Genomic DNA, 25,660 nt, shown 5'->3' with positions numbered 1-25,660 from the left:
GAAAACAAAGTTACTCCTCTTTTAAAATCACTTCCAAATGAATTTAGACCCCAGAAATCCTGCAGGAAGTGGTGCCATTAACAGGTGAATTCACTGCTGTGGGAGTCAATCCACAGGGCTAACTTCCGACTTTCCTTACCTTCTGCTTGTTACTTGACCCTCTGCGATTCAGTCTCTCCTTTAGGTTAAATAGGATGACGCATGCACAGCACTCAGCACTGTTTCACACTAAGTGCTGGAGAAATGTGGCTGTTGTGTTAACTATTAGTGTGTGTGGAAGGGGAGGGAGAGGGAAAGGAGTGTCAAGGATGTTCTGGTGGTTTTAACACTGTGGTTCTCATGGGGGGCCCTTTGTGCCTCTGCAGATAGAGAGAGAGAAGCTGCATGGCTGCATCGACGTCGGGCTCTCGGTGATGTCTGTGAAGAAATCATCCAAGTGCATAGACCTGGATACCGAGGAGCACATTTACCATCTGAAGGTGAGACTGCTGCCCAGGTGCTGTCCCCCTGTGCACAGGTCCTTCATGTTGCAAAGGAATTGTCAGTTACAGTACCACTGGTGATGCGTTTTGAATTTCAGAACATCCAGCCAACGTGTAGAAGATCTTCATTAGGAAAGTATTTCTAAGGATCCTGTTGCTATCTGGATGGGACAGTTCTTCATTGTGTAGGGAGTCTCTCACACTGGGACTCAATAAAATAAATTTAACATCCTTGTCTCTTCTCCCTCATATCCCTCCTCCATTGTGACTGTGACATTAGTAACCTAAAAAAAACTTCATGTTTTCAAATACAAACTCTCTCTACTCCCAGGCAGTACCATCTTTAGTGAAGAACCATTTGCCGTAGAATAAAATGTGTTTCCTGAAATAAAATATGATCTTTAGTCTGTGAAGCTCTGGCTTACAACGTCAACTAACTTTATAGGGATTAAAATTCTCATACCACAGTGATGTTAAAAATTTTTCTCCTAAAGGACGGGTCTCTAAATAGTGTCTCTGAAATGGAGTGCTTCACTCCATTCTTCTGCCCCTTCTGCTGCAGGTTGTGTAGATAATTAAAAGCATGAAGCAAGAGCTTTGGAGATCCAGATCTGGTTCAGATCTTGAACACCTGACTACTTACTTGCTTTCAGTGTTTGACAAATTATTGAATCTCTGAAAGTCTTAGTTTTCTCACCACTTCCTGCCCCCACAATGGGAACTACTTTGCTCATCTTGTGGAGCTGAATGTGGAAAACTTGGTGTAATGCCTGACCCACTGTAAGCTCAATAGGTTCATTTATTATATATAATTATATATTAGGTGTTACCTTAGGTGTTACCCGAGGGTTAGAAATTAATTGAGAAAACGTAAGAGTCCTTTCTTACTTGGACGAATTACTTGGAATATTGGGAATGGGGGCTGAGAATTGGGAAAATAAAAGCATGAGATTATGATCTTCACATCTTAGTGTATTACTGTCCTCCCCATGACATGTCTGTGGTACTTGGGCAGATACATGTTTAGCACATACATGTAGTTGATGGACTGCCCAGGACAGTCAAATCTGTACTGTTTTTTAAGCCTAAGCCCCTGTACTTATGGGTGTAATAACTGTTTAGAGCAGGGTTTCTCACCTTCAGCACATCTGGAGGGTGGGCTGGAAACTCCTTTGCCATGGGGGCCTGTCTTGTGCATTGTAAGATGCCCTGGCCTACACCCACTAGATGTCAGTAACAACCCTCGTCTAGTTATCACAGCCCCCAAATGTCTGCAGATGTCATCAGACATCCCCTGGGGTGGTCACAATACCCCTGACTAAGAGTAACCAATGTGAATCAAAGGAGGGAGAGACCTATAATCTTTCTTAAAAAAAGATGTTTAAAAAATCTTTGAAGGTTTACCACTTCACCTCCTCTCAAGTAATTTCTCTGTGTTCTTCCAGTAACTCTTATTTCTCTCTGTTGACATGGTCAGGAAATAATACAGTTTTGTTCATCCACTATTCTAGTTAACAGAGTAAAAGCAATGATTAATCCCTAATTTTTAAAGAACTAGAATGCCTCGAAATACATCAAATACTAATATCGTGATAAATGCTGGTTAATATTTCTCTGTGTTGATTCACTTTCAGTTCTGTGTGTGTTTCCTGTCCATTCTGACCATTAGTTATGACTGTGAGAGCAGGTGTGTGGACTTCTCTGAGGTCCTGGTTGATGGTCTCAGAGTCGGACAGTTTCTAATGTGAGCCGTCCAGTCCCAGTCTCTTCCTGTATCATAGAAGGGGGTCTGGGCAGCAGAGAGTTAAGTAGCTGTACACCCACCGTCCTGTGACTACCTAAGGGGCTAATGCAGAACCCTGGTCAGTTATTTAAGAAAGTGCTTTTGTTCTTCTGCCTCGTTTAACCCAGTTAAAAAATGGGTCAAGAGGAATGCTCTGGGCACTGATTTTTAATGGCCTCTGATAGTAGACTAGAACAAAGAGTGACACAAGATTCCTATAAAATGCCCAGCAGCAAGGTCTGGGAAATGAAGTACATTTCAAGAACATAATTTAAAGGAGGCAAATAGATGTGAATCTGTGTTGCTTCTACTTGTAAATGGCACATCCAGTAGAACCTGGTGGGGTTTCAAGTCTTGTGTGTATTTCTAACCAACACAACAAACATAGATGTCAACCAAGCACTTCCTAAATGAAGAATGTTGCTGACATTTATTTCCACATCCTTGCTCTCAGTCACAGCTTTAGTAAAGATTTTAACTGAATTGACCTGGATTTTTCTTCTTGGAAGTTAACCTACTGAGTATTCTTTTGGAGTCATTTATATTGCCTTTTCATGAGTCTCTGTTTTCTCATATATAGATGTCTATCACTTTTTATTTTGAAAGTATTAATGTACCATCATACACACATAGAAATATTAACTATTCAGAGATATTTATGGTGCATAGGTGCTTCATATATTCTTTTTAGTATTCTATGCACATTTGATGTATTTTATAATAAAAGTTACTACATACAAACATTATTCTTCATAGAAATTACACATTGATAGTCAATCACAGAGAGAATGGCTAAAAGTTTGTGTTTGTGTGTTTGAAAAATCCTGGAAATCACTGATAATACTTTATCAGACTTTTGTTTTCTAAGAGTGGGAGAAATGTTCTTGTAAATAACCTTCACATTCATTAACATGTATTCCTCAGTAACATTTCGTTGTCAGAGAAGATGAACAAGGTTAAATATTTCAAGAAGAATTTATTCATTCTCTCCAGTTCAGAGAAGATTGATCTGAGAAGTCTGAATTAGAAAAGAGGTTTTTTATTAATAAAAAATGGTGTAATGTTTTCAGTGGGGATATGAGAAATGGGGACAGGAGAACTTGGAACTGCTTTAAGAGACGGATAAATATCCTTTTTTCTAATTCTTTTTTCTTCTTGTAAGAGATGGATAAATATAAATTTCAACTTGCTTGTTGTTTACTATGTCTTAATAATAGCATAACAGTTGGCTCTTTCATAGAATGCTTACATGTAGAGTTTATGAAGACCACTCTTACTTTCCATCTCCTACTCCATAGACTTGTTCCATATACTACATGAGTGTACACGAAGTAAACAGACTGGTACTTCCACAGTTCTACGTGTGTCAGGATGAAGAGGGGCCAGGAATGACCTCAACGGGATGACTAACTGTTTCTTAGATGAGTGACACTCTTGTGTCCTTTTGACCCAACACAATCTAGGTGAAGTCAGAGGACGTCTTTGATGAGTGGGTATCCAAACTCCGCCACCACAGAATGTACCGTCAGAATGAAATCGCCATGTTTCCACACGAAGTTAATCATTTTTTCCCAGGATCTACAGTCCCAGACTCCGGTCCTGGGGTCATGGACACCATTTCAAGTAGGAAGGTAATGATTTGCCAATCATGAATCTAAAGGAAGTAGGTGGCTTTGTTGGGGGGAGTCTGCTCCTGGGGGCAGTGTCTGAGGAAGGAGAGGTTAACAGGGAGGAGCAGAATGAGTTTGATCTAGGATTTTATTTGTCTGTATGTCCCCTCAGTCAGAGCCAGGGCCAGAGGAGCATCTGTTAATGCTGAGATAACTGAAGAAGAGCATGTACAGAGGAATTTAACATCCCGACTCTCCCTTGATCACTTTGACTTTAGTTTGCTTTCTGGCTATAAAATGCAGGAGATACATTTATAGTCATACAGAACCACACAATCTTTCCCAACATTTGTGTCATCTTTTCATATGGTTATCATTTGGCAGGAGGAGAATTCAGGGGCCTGTAGCACGGTGTGGCCACACGGGTGACAGCTGGAGCTCTCAGGGTCTCTGATGGAGTGCTTTGCTAGACGCTTCTTTCTCATTATGGACAGATGGCTTCCATTAGCAACTAGCCCCCTTTATTATCCTTTACCCTAAAGTGTTCCCACCAGGCTCTGTTTTCATTTATAATGTGCTTGTGTCATCTGTGGAACAGCGTAGCAGTATATCAAAGCAGAATTCGTTTCAAACCGGAAGCAATTTATCATTTTCTTGTGGTGGTGAGACTCGAGTTCCATTATGGTTACAGTCTTCAGAGGACATGGAAAAATGCTCCAAAGGTAGAGTGACTCAAAACCTCTGCTTCTTTCTGTCGAAAACCTCTGCTCATAGATTTTCCTTATTCCGTTTATACTCCAGGTGAATTTATATTCTCCCTCTAGACTGGTCTATGTTCCCTGTCAGATTTTGCCTATGAAGATCTGTGCTCATTATAAACAAAAGACATTCAGAGTTTCATGTCTTCCCTTGGGGGTGTGTGTGAGTAGGTTTCCTTTTCTGTTCTTTAAGCAGCAATGCCCAGTTTCCACATAGACTGCTAAATCACAGAATCACAGAATTTTGGCTTAAGTGCCAAAAATGATTCTGATATGCATCCAAGAACTTATAAATCACTGTTCAGAGGTGAGTGGGTGAATCAAATGGAGATTCCTCACCAAACAGGTGTTCTCTACTCTGGCTGCACATTAGAATTGCAAGAGAGCTTTTAAAATGCCAGGATACCCATGCTCAGGCCCCTCTCCCAGAGAATCCCTTCAAGTTAGTGCGGGGTGGGGCCCTGGCATCACTGGTTTTTCACAGTTCCCAAACTGATTCTGGTAAGGCACCACTCTTGCCATAAGGAAGCTCAGTGCTCTCAACCTTAGTGAAGAATCACCTATGGAACTAAAAAAGAAGTCATCAGTGAGGTTGGGAGTATTCTGACTTAATTAACCAGGGATGAGACTTGGACATAGGTAATTTTAAGAACCTCACCAGTTGATTTTTAAAACATAGCCATGATTAAGAACCACTGTCAGAGAAAGATGCCTGAAAATTGCATTTTTCTCTGTTAAATGCAGATAGGATCACATCTGGGGCCATAAAATGTTGCCCTCGATAAATATGAGCAATAAAAGAACTCTGCATTTATCAACTTATTTAACTCAACTGTCCTGTGAGCTCACAATATCATTGTCCCCTCGTGGACTGTAGCCTGGCAGGCTCCTGTCTATGGGATTTTTCAAGCAAGAATAGTAGAGTGAGTTGCCATTTCCTACTCCAGGGGATCTTCCCCACCCAAGTGTTGAACCCGCATCTCGTGCATCTCCTGCATTGGCAGGTGGATTCTTCAGCACTAGTGCCACCCGGAAAGCCTGTAAGGAAACTGAGGCACAGAGAAGTTGTGTAATTTGGCCACGATTCAGTTTGTTAAGTACATTCAAACTGAGGCAGCCTGGTTCTCTAGATCTGTGCCCTTAACCACAAGTCTACTGCCTCTCCTATAAAAACCGAAGTAAAATTTCCTAGCTTTACATATGTAAAAACAAATATAGATAAATGAGAAAAATAGCCGGCACTAGTACAGTGAAGGTTGAACGCAAGACAAGGGGCTCTTACTTCTCCTCTTGTTTTCCCCCTGCAGACCTGGCACACTGTCATGCCTACCTGGTGGAGATGAGCCAGCTTCTGCAAAATATGGACATCCTGCATCGGACATATTCGGCACCAGCTATCAATGCCATCCAGGTCAGCCAGAGCCCATTTCTGTTTGCCTGCTGGCACTCTTAGGCTTTCCTCTCTCCTCCCAGCCTTTCACTAACAGGGAAGTTTTCTGGCTGGTTGCTTCAGCCAAATTCAAGGGGATGGAGTTGGTCACTCTGGTGTGTGTCTTTCCCTGTTGGTTTGGTGCATCTTACTGTCTGTGCTCTCTTTCCTGTTTTAAAACAAAGGGTGGAGCTTTTGAAAGTCCCAAAAAGGAAAAAAGATCACACAGGAGGTGGCGGTCCAGAGCTCTTGGCAAAGATGCTAAAGGAACGCTGCAGGTAACCCTTGCTTCCCCCTCCAGGCTGGTTTCCTCGACACATGCTGGGGGCCCATGGAAAAATGACTATGCTGTAGTTACTCTCAGATACCCTGTGCAGAGACAGGAATTCAATCACTTGGGTTTTCTGAATGCTAAAATAAGCATGTCATGCATATTAAGTAAAGGAAAAATGGGATGCAGTTGGAGCGACTGCAGTCACTTGTAGGGCTTTGGTTTCCCCTTCTTTACTGCTTAGCCTGCCTGCTCTCTTCCCCACTGGGGTGTGCACCTTGATTTGTGGCTGCTGTGGTTGTGTGCCCTGTCCCACCTTTTCTGTGGCTCAGTGGACTCCCCATCCCGCCGAGCCCACTGGCCAGAGTCTTTGGGAGCAGGACATTGTATAGACTGTCTCTTCTCTCCAACCTTCCCATCTCCCATCAGAAGTTCACTGCATAACACTAACTGCTGACTTTCCCAATGCACGGCTAAGCCAAGATTTGCAGCTCAGTCATTATATATTAAATTGCAGCATTATTAGGGTCAAAATAAATCAGGAACTTACAGAAACTGTTATACTCTTATGTAACTCTGGTTTAAAGCACTTTATGGATTGAATTGAAATACTTTCAAAGCAAAGAGAGATTTGTGTTCAAAACATCTGAGAAGGTGATTTGTTTTGTAGAAGCATCAGGTGCTAATAAAGAAAACATTTTTAAACCTACTCCGTTAACTATTAATATTAGCAACCTAGATCCTGGGTGATTATCGCAAGGAGGAAGGAATTGAATATAAATGAGAAAGAGTCTGGCCACTTTAGCTGTCATTTTAAACCTATCGCTTTAAAGTTATGATCATCTCCAGTTAAAAATGTGATTTCTCACTCACTTATATTTCATAAGAAGCCAGTGGAAGTTGCCATGGCAAGTGTTTTCCTGAGTTTTCATATTGAAACTTATCACTCAATTAAAAAAAATGTTCTGTAGAATGTTCTTCTTTTCTACTTTCCAATCTTAGAAACAAGTGAATAGTCTAAGCAATTCACATCTAAAAAGTAATATCTCCCTTTGGTGTCACTTCAGGTACCTAAGCCTTTTTCTGGCCCAATAAGACTACATTCCTCCAATCCTAATTTGTCTACACTAGATTTTGGAGAAGAGAAAAATTATTCTGATGGCTCTGAAACCTCATCAGAGTTTTCTAAAATGCAAGAGGATCTGTGTCATATTGCCCATAAAGGTAAATGAGTTTTCTTTCTTTTTTGTGTTTCTTTCTTCCAATGTGTTTGATGAAAATACTATGTGCTTGTCTGAATGTGGGAAAGTCCTTGGAGAAGGGACTCTTAGTTGGTCCATTTTCTGCTCTATTAGGATTTCAGTTCAGTTCAGTTGCTCAGTCGTGTCCGACTCTTTGCGACCCCATGAATCGCAGCACGCCAGGCCTCCCTGTCCGTCACCAACTCCCGGAGTTCACCCAAACTCATGTCCATCGAGTCGGTGATGCCATCCAGCAATCTCATCCTCTGTCGTCCCCTTCTCCTCCTGCCCCCAATCCTTCCCAGCATCAGAGTCTTTTCCAATGAATCAACTCTTCACATCAGGTGGCCAAAGTATTGGAGTTTCAGCTTTAGCATCAGTCCTTCCAAAGAACACCCAGAACTGATCTCCTTTAGGATGGACTGGTTGGATCTCCTTGCAGTCCAAGGGACTCTCAAGAGTCTTCTCCAACACCACAGTTCAAAAGCGTCAATTCTTCGGCACTCAGCTTTCTTCACAGTCCAACTCTCGCATCCATACATGACCACTGGAAAAACCATAGCCTTGACTAGATGGACCTTTGTTGGCAAAGTAATGTCTCTGCTTTTGAATATGCTATCTAGGTTGGTCATAACTTTCCTTTCAAGGAGGATTTCAGGCAATCTAATTTTTATTTTTTGTTTATTCTATTGGTAATAGGGAGTGTATTGGCAAAAGTCTCTCTTTAACTTATAGGGAAGAAGGTGAGAGCCTTAGGAATACTTTAAAGGCTGAGCAATTTATATGAGAGTGATGAGAATGTAAATTGGTACTTTTCTGGAAGGCAATGTTACATCATGTTTCAACTTTAAAAAAAAACTATCTGTTCAGCAGTTCTACTTTCAAGAATTCATTCATAGGAGTTAACTTAAAAGTTATCCAACGACATGTGCTTCCATGGTGGCTCAGTGGTAAAGAATCCACCTGCCAATGCAGGAGACACAGATTTGATCCCTAGTCTGGGAAGATCTCATATGCTGCAGAGCACCTAAGCCCATGCACCACAACTATTGAGCCTGTGCTCTAGAGCCCTGGAACTGCAACTGTTGAGCCCACGTGCTGCAACAACTGAAGCCAGAGCGCCCTTGAGCCTGTGCTCTGCCACAAGAGAAGCCACTCCAGTGAGAAGCCTGTGCACTGCAATGAAGAGCAGCCCTTGCTCATCGCAAATACAGAAAAGCTCACATAGCAATGAAGACCCAGCACAGCCAAAAATAAATAAATTAAATTAAATTAAAAAAAAAATTATCCAAAGATGTCCATTGTAGCATTGTTCATATCAAAAATTAGATTTTTCAATATCATTTGTTGTTTAGTCGCTAAGTTGTGTCCAACTTTTTTGTGATCCCATGGATGGTAGCCCACCAGGTTTCTCTGTCCATGGGATTTCTCGGACAAGCATACTAGAGCAGGTTGCCATTTCCTTCTTCAGGGGATCTTCTCTACCCAGGGATTGAACCCATGTCTCTTGCATGTGACAGATTCTTTACCACTGAGCCATCAGGGAAGCCCTTCCATATCATTAGGAAAATGCAAATCCAAACTATGATGAGACATTATTATGCACCGTTAGAATAGCTAAAATTAAAAAAAAGTACAGACAGCTGATGAGGATACAGAGAAACTGGATCTCTCATATATTGCTAGTGACAATGCAAGATGGTACAGCCATTCTGGAGAATAGTTTGGCAGTTTTCTATAAAACCAACATGCACTTCAAATACAACCCAATGTTCACATTCCTAGGAATTTATCCCAAAGAAATAAATGTAAACTTAAGTCCACTCAAAATCCTATACACAAATGTTCACAGCAGATGTATTAGCCAAAGACTGAAACAACCCAAATATCCTTCAGCAGACGAGTGGTTAAACAAAAGGTGATATATCCATACAACAGAACACTGTTCCTCACTACTAAGCAACAAAAAGGAGTTACCTGGATACAGGCCACTGTGGACGTGTTCTCAAGCACAACATGCTGACCCAAAATAGCCAATCTCAAAAGGTGTCCTAGTGTGTGCTTACACTTATTAACACTTTAGAAGTGATCCATGTTTAGAAATGGAAAAGTGACTGGTGGTTACAGGAGTCAGGAACAAGGAAGAGAAAAAGAGGGAAAGTATGATTATGAAGGCTGGTAGTAAGATCTATCCTGATTTTGGTGGCAAGTCCATGAATCTACACATACGATAAAATTGCACTGACTGGTACTTATACCCATATCCACAAGTGAGAGCCTTGTCAAACTTGCGAAATCAGAATCAGAGCTGCAGGCTATACCAACGTCCATTTTGTGGCTTAGATGTAGCGCCAACGTTATGTAAGATGTTACCACTGTGGGAAACTGGAGGTAGGGCACCCAGGGCTTCTCTGTACTGTTGTTGCAACTTCCTGTGAAATTTCAGAATAGAAAGTTTTTTTTAAAAAAAATTAGAAATAACCCAAATGCCTGACAGTAAAGAGATTAGATTTTTAAACTGCAGTGTAATCATATAATAGAATACTTAACAGCTACAATAATAATAATATCATCTACCTTATATCGAACACATAGTGTCTTGCCAGATGTTTGCTAATAAGAAATTAACATGCAATGTTTCTTGAATTCATACCACAGAGTAGGTATGATTGTAACCTCTTATCAGTGCACAGATAAGAAATCTGAGACTTAGAGAAGCCAAAGAACTTTGTGAGGGTTCTAGGGGAGAAAGTAGCCAAACAGACTTGAACCCTAACTTGCCTGACCCCAGAGTCTGTGCTTCTCACCTGCTATCTCACTGCTCTCGCAGATAGAGTTAGCCAGGGTTATTTTTATAGGTATTGGAAGATACACACAGTTCAGTTCAGTCACTCAGTTGTATCCGACTCTTTGTGACCCCATGGACTGCAGTAGCAAAAAATACAAGGCATGATCCTGTTTTGGGGGGAAAATATATTAATCTGATATATTTAGGCATATTAAAAAATCTGGAAGGATATATATACCAGTGTTTTAGTGATAGAGACTCATTTGAGTTCAGTCGCTCAGTCGTGTCCAACTCTTTGTGACCCCATGAATTGCAGCATGCCAAGCCTCCCTGTCCATCACCAACTCCTGGAGTTCACTCAAACTCACGTCCATTGAGTTGGTGATGTTCCATGTCCAGTTCTAACTGTTGCTTCCTGACCTGCATATAGGTTTCTCAAGAGGCAGGTCAGGTGGCCATCTCATCCTCTGTCATCCCCTTCTCCTCCTGCCCCCAATCCCTCCCAGCATTAGAGTCTTTTCCAATGAATCAACTCTTCACATCAGGTGGCCAAAGTATTGGAGTTTCAGCTTTAGAATCAGTCCTTCCAAAGGACACCCAGGACTGATCTCCTTTAGAATGGACTGGTTGGATCTCCTTGCAGTCCAAGGAACTCTCAAGAGTCTTCTCCAATACCACAGTTCAAAAGCATCAATTCCTCGGTGCTCAGCTTTCTTCACAGTCCAACTCTCACATCCATACATGACCACTGGAAAAACCACAGCCTTGACTAGACGGACCTTTGTTGGCAAAGTAATATCTTTGCTTTTCAATATGCTATCTAGGTTGGTCATAATTTTCCTTCCAAGGAGTAAGCTTCTTTTAATTTCATGGCTGCAATCACCATCTGCAATGATCTTGGAGCCCCAAAAAATAAAGTCTGACACTGTTTCCACTGTTTCCCCATCTATTTGCCATGAAGTGATGGGACCAGATGCCATGACCTTAGTTTTCTGAATGTTGAGTTTTAAGCCAACTTTTTCACTCTCCTCTTTCACTTTCATCAAGAGGCTTTTGAGTTCCTCTTCACTTTCTGCCATAAGGGTGCTGTCATCTGCATATCTGAGGTTATTGTTATTTCTCCCGGCAATCTTGATTCCAGCTTGTGCTTCTTCCAGCTCAGCGTTTCTCATCATGTACTCTGCATAGAAGTTAAATAAGCAGGGTGACAATATACAGCCTTGACGTACTCCTTTTCCTATTTGGAACCAGTCTGTTGTTCCATGTCCAGTTCTAACTGTTGCTTCCTGACCTGCATACAAATTTCTCAAGAGGCAGGTCAGGTGGTCTGGTATTCCCATCTCTTTCAGAATTTTCCACAGTTTATTGTGATCCACATAGTCAAAGTCTTTGGCTTAGTCTGTAAAGCAGAAATAGATGTTTTTCTGGAACTCTCTTGCTTTTTCGATGATCCAGCAGATGTTGGCAATTTGATCCCTCATTCCTCTGCCTTTTCTAAAACCAGCTTGAACATCTAGAAGTTCACAGTTAACGTATTGCTGAAGCCTGGCTTGGAGAATTTTGAGCATTACTTTACTAGCGTGTGCTGCTGCTGCTGCTGCTAAGTCGCTTCAGTCGTGTCCGACTCTGTGCGACCCCATAGACGACAATCCCACATAGACAGGGATAGGCTTCCCCGTCCCTGGGATTCTCCAGGCAAGAACACTGGAGTGGGTTGCCATTTCCTTCTCCAATGCATGAAAGTGAAAAAATAAAGTGAAATCGCTCAATCATGTCCGACTCCTAGCGACCCCATGGACTGCAGCCCACCAGGCCCCTCATCCATGGGATTTTCCAGGCAAGAGTACTGGAGTGGGGTGCCATTGCCTTCTCATGAGTGCAACTGTGCATCAGTTTGAGTATTCTTTGTATTATCTTCTTTCTGCTTTTTAAAAATTTTTTCATATATTATCATTTTTTAAAGGAGAAAATGAGTTAAAAATTGTTAAATGGGAGGACAGTGCTTGAAATAAGAGAAGACATTTCCTTTTTCCTCTTACTGCCCTGATTTTCCTTCCTTTATATCACTGATTCCTTTCCCTCTTTCCTTACCTTCTAAGTCTAAAATGTGTTGGTTATGAGGAAACCATTTCATGCTGTTTGCAAATTCCCACCCCAGACTCTTGTCCAAGCGACCATTAGAACTTTGTCCATATTTCGTGGTGCAGTTGTATGATTTATCTATAAAATGGGAAGAATTACCTGCCCCAACCCCTTTAAAGATCTTCATACACCCTACTGTGTGTTCTCTGGACCCCTTGTAATCAGATTGTTTCATTTTAGGTTGTGTGGGAGGGAATTTGTCTACACAATGCCATTACTTTTTACTAATATGACCTGTCCTTTTAAAAATGAGAAGATAATGTCTCCCTGCAGGAGAGAACTAGCTTAATTTTACCTACCTTGAAGAAACCGCTTCCTTAGCGGGACTGCTGTTGCTATACTGACTGGATACACTGGTCCCATCCTCCAGCCCGTGGGCCCGACCTCATGCAAGGTCATGGGCATCAGCCAGCTGCTCTGTCTTTCGGGCTTTGTGAAAACCAGCTGGCTGCAGGATTTGTGCTCTGAGAAAAGGCCCAGGAGCACCTATTCAACTTTAGCCTGAGCCCCATGGGCTTGCACATAGCAAATTCTACAAGCAGCCCAGCAAGTGTGGTTTCATTCCTGTGGTTTTAGTGTTCTTGCCCAGACTGGAAGATCTCAGGGAGTTGCATTTATACAGGTTGTAACTCAGAGACCTCACAAAATGAAGACAGTTCTCAGGTTCCCTCTGTGTCCTGTGACCTTGCTTGCTTTCTCACTTCCATTCATACTTTTGAAGCATCTTGACCTTTCTTCCTTTGTAAGCCTGGTTTTGTTACTGACAATTTTTATTGTACTTTTTTAACTGTATCACTAAACTATTGACTGTGATTTCAAAACAGCTGAACTCAAGGCAAGAATTCCACTGGTGTTGTAAATAGTCTGTATTACCTACTTTTTCTTCAACGTGTTAAATGCATCTGAATTCTCCCTGTTTCATAGAAGTTGGATCAGGTGGTAGAAAGTCAATATACACCCATCCTAAAAAGTGTTTGTAGTATATTGTAGACTATAAGTTTGATTTTATGGTGTGCCATTGGTTCATGTGTCTGGCTTTGTGTCTGTGTTCACACACACCCACAAACTAACCAGAGAACAACATATACTAAAATCTAAAAGTGTAAATAATTTGCCTTACAAATATTAGCTTGTGTGTGTGTATGTGTGTGTGCATGCACACTCAGTTGTGTCTGACTCTTTGTGATTCCATGGACTGTAGCCCACCAGGCTTTTCTGTCCTTGGAATTTTACATATACCAAAATGTAGTTCATGGAACACATTGCCCATAAAAACACTTTAAAAAACAAAATTCCATGGGTTAGAATGTTTGCAAAACATTGCTGACTATAATCTGCTGTGCATTTACACCAGAAACAGTAAATATTAAAGACCCTGAGAAGTCCTGCAGCAGGGAAATCTGTTAGCTTTGTTTAACTTAATGATTTAAGGATTTTCAATGTTATTATGGAAATTCTTCCTCCTCCCCAAACTGCTATCAGCTATTGCCAGTCTGGAGCTAAACTTCCTGAGAAACACATCAGCAAACAATGCAAATAGTAAGCCTCTTTGGAGCTAACCCTCTATACCAGCTAAGTCAGAAAACTTGCATTAGACTAAGCCACCTCTGTTCCTGACTAGCTGTGGGACTTACACCTCACTGATTAATCTCTCTGGATCTCAGTTGCCTCATCTGTTAAATGTCCTGAAATAGTCGTCCTGACTCTTTGGGCTCTCAAAAATTCTATAATTGTCTTCTGTGAATAATTGTTTTTCACTGAATGGAAATTATTCTTACTATTGCTTATTGTTACGATGATATTTTATGGAAAAATTGTTCTACTAGTAGCAGAAGCAGAAATGGTGAGCAGATTTAGGATGGGAAAGCATGAATTAGTATAGGACTCGGGTCAGGGTGCTCCAAACACAAGTAGGTAATCACATTCTGCCTTGGAAAGGAAAAAAAAAATGAAGTATTTAAAATACATCTCTTGCAGCCTGTGAAAGGTATTTGCAATGAGAGAAATCTTCATTTACAAATATAAAGGCTAAAGTAGAACAAAATTAAGCTCTGTTAGATTATTTGCTGTTATTTTGTTCCTGGATTCTTTTCCTGGGTTGAGTTTTCATTGAGAGGTCATTTGTTAACTGTTTTGAGCTTATGGAAGCATTGAATAAAAGCCAAATATGTCATAATGATGTCATTTTCAAAGATTAAAAGCTAAAAAATACATGAAGCCAGTTCACATATCAAGCATAATTTAGAATTTAGCATAAAAATCTGCCAAGCAACTGCAGTCATGTAGTTTATCAGTAAATAAATAATCAAATTACCTAATATAACTAAATGAAAGAACTGTTTGTGTAGAAGATGGACTCGGAAGTGTTTTAAAACTATGGATGTCCTGTGTAGTTTGAGAATTAAGAGAAACAAGATTACAGATGAGATCATCTTAGATATTTTAGATGTTAACATCTCCCACATGCTAGAGCATGCAGCCAAAAGAAAAACAAATAAGAATTCATCAAAATGTAGTTTTCATTAAAAAGAAAGAAAAAGAAGGAGTCCTACTGTAGGTTGGGTGCTATATAATAATGTGCTTTCTCATTTTCCTCAAAGCCCTTTTGAGATATGGGCATTATCCACACACACAGATGTGGAAACCAAGGATTTGTCCAAAATCTAAATAGCAACTAAGTGATAAGTGGTAGGATTTCAGTTCACCTTTCTTTCATTGCACAATATCTTTCCCTTGTACCACACTGCTTCTGTAGAGCTGTGTCCATGGTATTCTTAACTGTCTTCTTCAAGAGCATTTTCTTTTCTAGTGTAGAGAAACTGGAGCATATTAAATAGAGCACAGGCAGTTAGGAGTATAGGTGTCCTTTAGCACCACCTTTCACCATCCAAACATGCCAGCTCTGCTCTCACTGTCTAAGTCAATAAAAGAACGGCGTGGAAGCCCATGGAAATGGGAAAGATAGTGATCATATGGGGCTTCCCTGGTGGCTTGGAGGAGACCTGGGTTCACTCCCTGGGTTGGGAAGAACCCCTGGAGGAAGGCATGGCCACCCATTCCAGTATTCTTGCCTGGAGAATTCCATAGACAGAGGAACCTGGTGGGCTGCAGTCCATAGGGTTGCAGAGAGTCGGATGCGACTTGAACGACTAAGCATGCAACTGATCATACGATGCTTATGGTGCTCCGATCTGTCCAAAGCTCAGCCTATGTCCCACTCTCTTAGTACAGAGAGAGTGTTTGAGAAAATGGCTAAAGACAGTCTGGGAAATTCCTTTCGATATTCAGACGCTCCGTGAAAGAGGAAGTAGTTCTTTTCGCCAATGAGACACTGAGGTGAACATTAACTTAGAAAAAGGATGGACTTTCTTAACACAAGAAGAGTCTAAGAACAAAAGTGGATGGCTTTAGGGGACAGCAGATGCTCCAAGCATGAGCCCAAAGGCTATTTGGCAAGGTTTCTAGGTGAGAGGAGCTGGTCGTTCTATGCAGCAGGGGGCCTTAGTGATTCTTTGTAGCTCTGAGCATCTAAAACTTTCTATATGGCTTTGTTTATGATCAGATACCCATGGGTGTGATCCACTCATTAGATCTTTCTATTTTTTTTAACTTTTGATTTGTCTATAGTATCCTGTTAGAAATTAACACTTCTGCCACAGAAAATATTTCTGACCTCTGGGATCCTGTGTCTTTAGTAGTTAATGTAAATATGGTCTCCCATGATCAGCCTCTAACCATTGCTGTGTGTGTGCTGGATCATTAGACTGCTGTAAAGGACTATTTTATTGTCCTCTGAGTGGGTCTAAACAGTCATTTAAGAAATTTAGTGCCTGATTTGGTCCCCTGAGCCCCCTTTTCAGGTGGTTTAGAAAGCACTTAAGACTTTAAGTATAGTGACTGTGTGAGTTATTTTCTGCTTGTCTTATGCCCTCAACAGTCTTGTCAGCTGTACATTTTGAGCCAAAGTGTATATTCTGATTAAAAAATTTTAATAGTAATCTTCTATAAGTGAAAGTTGCTTGATTATGTCCGATTCTGCAACCCCATGGAGTGTAGCCCACCAGGCTCATCTGTCCATGGGATTCTGCAGGCAAGAATACTGGAGTGGGTAGCCATTCCCTTCTCCTGGGGATCTTCCCAACCCAGGGATTCAACCTGGGTCTCCTGCATTACAAGCAGATTCTTTACCATCTGAGCCATCAGGGAAGCCCTAATCTTCTAGCTTGGTTGAATACCTTGTTTTATGCCGGCCACCTGAAAGCCAGAGGAATTGATTTGTTAAAGTGATAACCAGCTGGGTGCCACGTCTATGCAATAAACATGACGGTGAAAAAAAATTTTTGTACTTATGTGAATTGACAGATATTAACTAGCCTTATTCTATTGATCATTTAGAAATGTATACAAATATTGAATCATTATGTTGTATACCGAAACCAGTATAATGTTTTATGAAAAGAATTATAATAATAAACTAAGGAAACTTACCAAGAAATAACAGTGAAGAGATGTTTCCCCAAGGACCCACTCAGATGGTCGTGGGGATCCTGTGGGGTTGCCAGGGATGGGATGCGCATCTAATAGAACCTGAAGTGCAGTTTGTGAGTTAGCTGCTGGGCTGGTTGCTCACCAGCTAAGAGCTTCCCCTACTCCTAATGCTCAACAGATTCTAGTTAGTCTCTCATTCATAGAACTTATATACCCTGTGTGCATTTATTTATAAATGATGTCCCAGCAAGAGACTCAGATATCTAAAAACTGCTGCCCGTATTTCAAAAGACTGCAGTTATCATCACTTTCATCCTTGTATGTTTCTTTTATTACCATCACTATTATTATTTCAGTATCATTTATTATGTATTATATGTGATGCTTTAGGTTAAGTGCTTTAGCTTACTTAATCCCCACAATGATCTTATGAAGTAAATGCAATTATTGTCCCTATTTACAAGGGAGGAAACTGGGGTCCAGGTGCAGCGTATCCTTGTCTGAAGTCTTACAGTGAATAAGTGTTGGATCTGGGAAGAACCCAGTGCTGCCGCTGGAGCCCACACTATTGCTGGCTCTATTGTGCTGGCCATTATTTTGCTCAATGGTGTTGTTTAAATCAAAGAGCTAAACTTGTTCCATAGACACTATTAGAAAAATCGATACCTATTGACCCCATCTTTGGTCACCAGAAGCATCATATATTAATAATGTGTTTGCATTTAAATAAATTGCTTATTTGTCCTGTGATTTTGTGAAGAAGCTCTGAGTCTGGGTAAATACCACAACCTCAGATAAGTTCAGGGATGGCCTACTGAAAGAGGTTCAGTTGTCTGCATGGCTGTGGAGTGAAGGGAGCAAGTCAGTCATGCATGTTTAATTTCTGTGATACTGAATTGGCCACTCCTAAGTAGCAGTGCCTCTAAAAATGCAGCCGCCAGGGAATTTAGTAGTATGCCAGGCCATTAGAGAAGAAGTATGTATCAGCCTCTTCCCTCTTCCTGCCTTTCTAAAACAATATAGAATAAAGGAGATTGGAAAGATAATATTCAAATGTGATTTCCATGATCAATAATTCAGATGACAGTTGCGTTATTCCTTGGAGGTAACTTGGAGATCAGTCCTGGGTGTTCATTGGAAGGACTGATGCTGAAGCTGAAACTACAATACTTTGGCCACCTCATGCAAAGAGTTGACTCACTGGAAAAGACCCTGATGCTGGAAGGGATTGGGGGCAGGAGGAGAAGGGGACGACAGAGGATGAGATGGCTGGAGGGCATTACCGACTCAATGGACATGAGTTTGAGTTAACTCCGAGAGTTGGTGATGGACAGAGAGGCCTGGCGTCCTGTGATTCATGGCGTCGCGAAGAGTCGGACACAACTTAGCAACAGAACTGAACTGAACTTGTACATTATTTAATCAAAACTTGGTGTATTTTTTACTGTACCTGAAAACAGTTTTAAAAACTTTAGTTCAGGCATCTGAGTGCCAAATAACACTGAGCTCTCACTGGACCTAAATGCTCACTCAAGTGAACCAAGTGCTGAATGCCAGGTTGAGAGGCAGGGAATTCCTGGGTCAGGCAGGTGAAAAGACTAATAAGGAAAAGGGTAGTTAACACCTTTTGGGAAATAATTTCAAACTTACAGGCAAGGTGCAAGAATAATTAAAAAACTTGGGTATCTTTACCCAAGTTCTCCATTTTTAATATTGTGCCACATTTATCTGTTTCTACACACACGCACACACACACAAACATACACACACATACATACACATGCAGATATGTGTGCATTTGTTTATTTTTTTGATCCATGTGAAAATAGGATCCATACATCGTCTTTTTTTAAATTAATTAATTAATTAATTTTTTTTCGTCATCTTTTTTTTTAATGCATTTATACTATCATGTATATTTCCTAAGAATAAGGATATTCTGTTCCTTAACCACAGTTTAGTTATGAAACTCAGGAAATTTAGCATCAAAATAGTACTTTTACCTATTCTGCCTTTCATATTCAAATGTCAATTATAGCAATATCCCTTTCCCCTTCAGTACAGAATCTAGTCTGTAGTCATAGATTGCATTTAACTATCATACCTCTTTAGTCTTCTTTAATTGGGAACAGGTTCTGAGTTTTTCTTTTCTTTGATGAAATGACGCTTTTGAAGAATACAGGCCAATTTTAAAAAATATAATGGTCCTCATTCTAGGGTTGTCTGATGTTTCATCATGATCAGATTCAGATGGCCCATCCTTGGGCTGGTGTTCAACAAAATTAACACTGTGTCTTTTTCAGGGTATCACACAAAGTCCCAAGGTACACAAAGTCTATCTGATTCCCACTAGTGATTACTTTTGGACAACAAATTAAAGTGCTGTCTCGTTTCTCCTCTGCCTTGTTACCATTTTCCTTCTGACATCCCAATAAGTTGTGTTTGCAGACGTTTCCAGTCATTAGGAATACAAACAAAACTAAATGTTGATAATTGAAACGTATAGTCCTTTCAACTGTCAAAATATATTGGTAACAGGTCATAACGGAATTTCTGTGGATAGGGACTTTGGAATTGACAAATGTGTGTAATTTTCAAAATTTTAATAGATCTTATTTTCTAGAGTAGTTTCAGGTTCACAGCAAACTGAGCAAGAAGTTTGGTGTTCCCATACCCACTCCCCCACACACACATACACAACCTTGTCCACTATCAACATCCCACCAGAGCGGTCCATTTCTTGAGCATCAGTAAACCTACAGTGAAACATCATTATCACCATAAGCCCATGGTTTACATTAGGGTTCACTTTTGGCGTTGTACATTTCAGATGTATTTTTTAAAGCCACAATAGGGTACATTTGCTGAACGGGAAATATTCATGACTGTTACTTTTCTAAATTCTTTTATAAGAATTCTCTGTTTCTTGTTTATAATTATGCCTCTTCCTTTATTCTTTTTTATAATGATTATATCTTTATAGTCTACTTCACTTTAAGGTCAGCTTTTAATACCATATCAACGGAGAGAGAGAAACTGAAGCAACTGATGGAGCAAGATGTTTCTGCCTCCCCCTCTGCCCAGGTCCTTGGTCTGAAGCATGCTCTGTCATCCGTAAGTTACACCTCTGTGTCACAGCAAAGCCTGACAGTGTGTCTGGGCTCATGAACTTTTTATGTTTTCCATCGCCATGGTTGTGTTGAAAATTCATGAGAAAACCAAACACATTATCCAAATTATATTCTAACCTTTCATCAGCTTATTCTGCTTATTCTAAACACCAAAGCTGAGCCTACTCCAAATCTTAGTAGCAAATATTTCATTGAGCATTAGATACTCTGTTTGGTTTCCTCCTATTTATCTTGAGTTTTCTGTTTTTGTAAAGCTTTTGTTACGTGTTTGTCTTACTGACATTTGTTTGTTAATGCTTACGAAGTCTGATGGTTTGCAGATTTCCATATCTAAGATTTCACAAGCTTTGACTGATTTTCCAAATTGATAGATACAGGCAGCAGAGTGAAATTTTGAATTCACACTCTTCTCTACAGCCCAGGGTTAATCCTGTTTACCTGTTTACAGCCTATCTCTTTCAAAGACAGGCAAGTGATTTGATTTGATAGTACAAACATTTAGCTCCCACCTGCTCCCCACCGTGGGCACAAAGAGATGAGTCATAAGGAGTGTCAGGCAGTCATTGTGCCTGCTTAATAAACAGAAAAATCACTGCCAAGCCTCAAATGTTTTCCAGTGAGCCAGCCTGTCATTCACGCTCTCTCCTTTTTTCCCCATTGATTGCAGTTTTATTCCTCAGAACTGGGCTGCTTTGAAGTGCAGTGTCCTGGTATTCTATTTTGAATAGCTGACAATATCTGATTGTTCACTCAAAATCTTTCAAAAGCTGGAGAACTTTTCAAAGAACATACTTACTTGCTCCTATGCTTTACTTCTGTGTAGAATCCTTACTATGAAAAGAGAGAGTGTGTGCATACACAATTACCTTCTGAAGTGATACTGAACTTTCTATGTAGGGTCAGGTAGGGGAGATGAATTTTAGGGTCTTGTTTTCAGAAGCTAACTCAAGCAATGAGAGAACTAGAAAATACCCACTTATGCTTTCTACTCATCATGTTACCGAGAGAAGTAAAGTGATGCTTTTGGTATAATGTTAATTGTTAATGCATTAACATTGGTACGTACTGTCATTGTAAGGTACTTAAAGGTGTATTCACTCAGTTGAACATTCCCAGTATGTTATCTTGGAAAGAAATAGAAAATAACATGGATTTACTCCATGTTTAGAGTCTTAATGTTGTCAGCTAAGAGGTAGAAACACCCCCTTTTGGATTGTACTGGACAGTCAGTCACACACAATCTGCTACTTTGGTTTGAGAGAAGCAGTGTGGTTCTTTACTTTTTTTTTAAGTTTATTTTTTAGTGGTAAAAAGCACTTCTTTATTCATTTGTGTCATTTCTTTGTGGCCCAGCCACCCAATGGAATATTATTCATCAATAAAAAGAAATGAGCTCTCAAGCCATGCAAGATATGAGTGAATCATAAATGGATATTGCTCACTGGAATAAGCCAGCCTGAAAAGACTATGTACTGATCCATTCATATGATATTCTGGAAAAGCAAACATACAGAGATAATAAACAGATTACTGGTTGCCAGGGTAGGAGGGAAAGCATTTCTTATTGTTCCAAGTAGGTTGGCTTTTAGTGCATTTAGAAGGTACCTCTGATGGGCTTCCCAATGGCCCTTTCACTGTGGTCTTCCTCTTCCCTGCCCTCCTCCTGTGTGAGGTCCAGCTTCATCTTGTTAATCTGCTGGTCTGGTAGAGGCCGTGAGACCCAGTTGGCCCTGGCGTCCCTGGCCACAGTCATTAGAAAGTTGAGATAAAACAGAATGATCATTAACTTCTTTTTTTGTCTTGGATTCCTGATTAGATTCAAGGCTTGTTTTTTAAAAATAAAAATTTGAGAGTTATCTCAGGACTATCAGAATGAATCTGTGTTGAATGTACAACCTTTGTGTGTGATTTTTTTTTTTTTTCCTGCCTGTGGCTCACAAAGGAAAGAGAAGCTACTAAAATAGCATATATTTCAGGCTATCTGGAGATTCTAGCCACTGGTATCTATCTATTCTAGCCACTGTGTAAGATGCCAGCAACATATTGGCCAAAGTGAGTGCCCCATAGAGGTTTTTAAATGTAGTTGTGTGCTTTAAGACACATTTACTTAGTGTTTCCTAAATGACCCTTCAGAATTTCCAAATAATCCATTCCAACTGTGGATACTAAAAAATAAAGCCAAAATTCTTGTTTGAGATCCAGGCAGTGGGTGAGATATGAACACTCTTCTGTGCTCTCAGCAGGTATACCCTATGGACCCAGATGGATGGGAAAAGGCTCTGAGCTTCTCAGAAGAAAGTCAGGAAGGCAGGTGGACAGGATGGACAGATGTACAGGCGCCTGGGAAACTGATTGTGGGAGTGGGTAGGAGACAGTCAGGTGAAGTTGTCCCTTTCAAAGACAGATCATTTGAAGGATGCTGGTCATGAAGCACAGGGGAGACCAGCATGAAGGAAAACACCTTCCTTTACCTTCCTAGTTGGGAGGATGGGCGGGGGACTCAGACCTGCTCAGGGAGAAGAAGTAAAAGAGGTCCAGGTGGGCTGACAAGAGCTCACAACCCCTTCCCAGGGCCCTGGTGCTTAGCCCCCATCCAGGTAAGTGAGCTCTCTCTCTTTTATTTTTTTTTTAAATAGACTATCTTAGTCATGAAGAATGAACATAAAACAATCAATACCTATGTTATAAAACAGTAAAATTAATCCTCTGCAAAATCTTACTTCTCAGCACACTTTCTAAGACCCCACTCAACCAGTGTGACGGAACATTAAAATATGGCCAGTCACATGGAGGTGAGAGCGGCGTTTTTATTACAGATGAGAAAGGAGCTTGGAATCTTTAGGGGGAGCTGTTCAAAGAGACTGAAGGCAGCTGAGGAGGAGGAGGGGCCAAGAAACCAAGAGCAATAAGGGCTTATAGGTGTGTGTGATTTCCTTCTCCACTGAAAGAAAAGCCTTACTAACCCTTACTTTCATCCCTGGAAATGAGAGTCGAGAAGGGTCTGCATTCCCAGTGTTTAATAGCTTGTATCTGCCAGGCACCAGTATCCTGTTGGATAACATTCAAGAAAGAAGTCCAGGAGGTGCCCCCATGAGGGCTCCTCCACACTGGGCTTACTGCTGTGCTTTTGGAAACATCCATTGATTAACAGAGCCCCACTATTTTTAACGTGTTCCAGGCCCTAGCACAAAACACAGATCTTAAAGAACGCTTATGCAGAATCCATGCCGAGTCTCTGCTCCTCGACCTCCCTGCTGCTGCCAAGTCGGGTGACGGTCTGGCAGAGGTGGGTAAGGTTCTCCTCCGGTAATGTCGCCCCGCCCTGCTCCCACACGATGCCGTCTCTCCCTCCCTGAAGCCTCCCTGCTGCCCTGGGAGGGGTGCTCCCCTCACCATGATGGCTGCAGTTCCCAAGGCCTCCTTGAAAGTACGCTGCCAACTGCATTTCTAAACTGCTTTTTTCCCCCTAGAATGTTTCTTCCCTTTCTATTTCTTTACCCCATTATCCTCCTAAGGATCACGCTTTTCTCTTGATAGGAGTGGGAGTCCCACTGGAGTGGGGACTAAGAGACAAATATTTTCTCCTGTTACTTCTGAATAAACCTCACTTTCTCCTACCGATAGAATCCTAGCTCCCCCTCTGAGAACCTCTCTCTGCTTTCTTTATGACTGTTTCCTTCTCCATTTCCTGTGTTTGTTTTTTTTTTTTTTTTAAATACAGCTGTACCCTTTGGTGGGGGGAAATATTACAATTGAAGTGTCTTGGTCAGTTTATAGTATGTTAAAAATATGTTTTCTCAAGACTCGGGATTTTATCCAAAATATTCTTTGAATATGCTTAAAATGAGAAAGTTCAGAAAAATCCAAGTGGATGACTTGAAAAAAAAAATCAGTACAAAAGGGTAGTGAAAGTCAAAATAGTTTTTAGCCATCTCTTATATGCCTGCCTCAATTGTGCTAAATATTTAATTAACAAGTGGATTAGACTGAGCCCATAAAAAATAAGGAAGTTCAGAAACAAGGGTTGTAAATTTTTTAAAGGAGTATCTATGTTTAATACATCTTCCTCCTTTTTCTGTTCGCAAAGAAAACAAACCCTGACACAATACCTTTACTTCTTGCAATGTTGTTGTGTTGGGTGATGGGCAGATAAGATGCTGGAATCAATCAGACCAAGAAGTTCAGACATCTACCTCCATGTGAAGCACAGGCTATGCCCTGACCTAATGGGAACCCCTTCTCATGAGGGTGGTACCCTCTCTCCTCAGGGCTGGCAGGCTTCTTCTGAGTTACACATCTGAGATACACACCGGTGATTGACCGTGAGATTCCTCTACATCTTCACTGCCCCCAAGAGATCTTTTCAATCACTTTTTAGCCCAGACCTAAATTGAGTCTCCGCCAGGACAGAACACTGAAATGTTATCTGTAGGGGCCTTCATTTCAGGCCTGGGCAAAGAAACATGCTCACCAGCTAGGTTCTCTTCTGAATAATCTGTGGATTGGCTGAAGCAGGGCTCAGTCATGGTGGCCTACTGTCACTGAAGGTGGCTTGGTGCCGAACACCATGGCACTCTGGTGTTTGGTACCTGTTTCCAGGCAGCATCAGTTCACTTCAGTTCAGTCGCTCAGTCGTGTCCAATTCTTTGTGACCCCAAGAACCGCAGCACGCCAGGCCTCCCTGTTCATTACCAACTGCCAGAGTCTACCCAAACCCATGTCCATCGAGTCGGTGATGCCATCCAACCATCTCATCCTCTGTCATCCCAGTCCCTCCCAGCATCAAATGAGTCAGCTCTTCACATCAGATGGCCAAAGTATTGGAGTTTCAGCTTCAACATCAGTCCTTCCAATGAGCACCCAGGACTGATCTCCTTTAGGATAGACTGGTTGGATCTCCTTGCAGTCCAAGGGACTCTCAAGAGTCTTCTCCAGCACCACAGTTCAAAAGCATCAATTCTTCGGCACTCAGCTTTCTTTATAGTCCAACTCTCACATCCATACATGACTACTGGAAAAACCATAGCCTTGACTAGATGGACCTTTGTGGACAAAGTAATGTCTCTGCTTTTGAATATGCTATCTAGGTTGGTCATAAGTTTCCTTCCAAGGAGTAAGTGTCTTTTAATTTCATGGCTGCAATCACCATCTGCAGTGATTTTGGAGCCCAAAAAATAAAGTCAGCCACTGTTTCCCCATCTATTTGCCATGAAGCGATGGGACCAGATGCCATGATCTTAGTAGCATATTATCACCTAATCACATTAATTTATTTAACAAGCTGTTAAAGAGATAAATGGCAAGTTGACCCTTGACTTATGGCTTTATTAATTTATATTCAATGTATACACCTGGGGCTATTTGCATTTGGGAAAGGAAACCAGAATCAAAGTTCTTTTTAAATGCATGTTCTTAAGTTGATCTCAAAAATAATGTATCCAAAGGTTAAATACTCTTCATTGCCTTTGAGGAGGAGCCATAACATCCTCAAGGTCATACCTTCCACAATGACCTTCTGAAGTCTTGAATTGATGGTG

General features: G+C 40.9%; 1 protein-coding gene across 3 annotated transcripts in view; it reads left to right on the top strand.

The window, feature by feature from the left end:
- The window catches only part of OSBPL3 (oxysterol binding protein like 3), a 199,543-nt gene that overhangs the window by 120,334 nt on the left and 53,549 nt on the right, over positions 1 to 25,660 (top strand). For 2 of the 3 annotated variants that reach the window (XM_027539354.1, XM_027539353.1), the window contains 8 exons: positions 366 to 479; positions 3,729 to 3,896; positions 4,474 to 4,597; positions 5,941 to 6,044; positions 6,248 to 6,340; positions 7,401 to 7,557; positions 19,976 to 20,106; positions 23,302 to 23,409. In XM_027539354.1, coding sequence (XP_027395155.1) covers positions 366 to 479; positions 3,729 to 3,896; positions 4,474 to 4,597; positions 5,941 to 6,044; positions 6,248 to 6,340; positions 7,401 to 7,557; positions 19,976 to 20,106; positions 23,302 to 23,409 — 999 coding nt within the window. The remainder of the gene's footprint in view (positions 1 to 365; positions 480 to 3,728; positions 3,897 to 4,473; positions 4,598 to 5,940; positions 6,045 to 6,247; positions 6,341 to 7,400; positions 7,558 to 19,975; positions 20,107 to 23,301; positions 23,410 to 25,660) is intronic. The other variant, XM_027539355.1, reaches the window with a different exon arrangement.

This window comes from Bos indicus x Bos taurus, chromosome 4, assembly GCF_003369695.1.
Source record: "Bos indicus x Bos taurus breed Angus x Brahman F1 hybrid chromosome 4, Bos_hybrid_MaternalHap_v2.0, whole genome shotgun sequence".
In the NCBI taxonomy this organism is placed as follows: Eukaryota; Metazoa; Chordata; class Mammalia; order Artiodactyla; family Bovidae; genus Bos; species Bos indicus x Bos taurus.
This window is presented reverse-complemented; position numbering and strand designations above follow the sequence as displayed.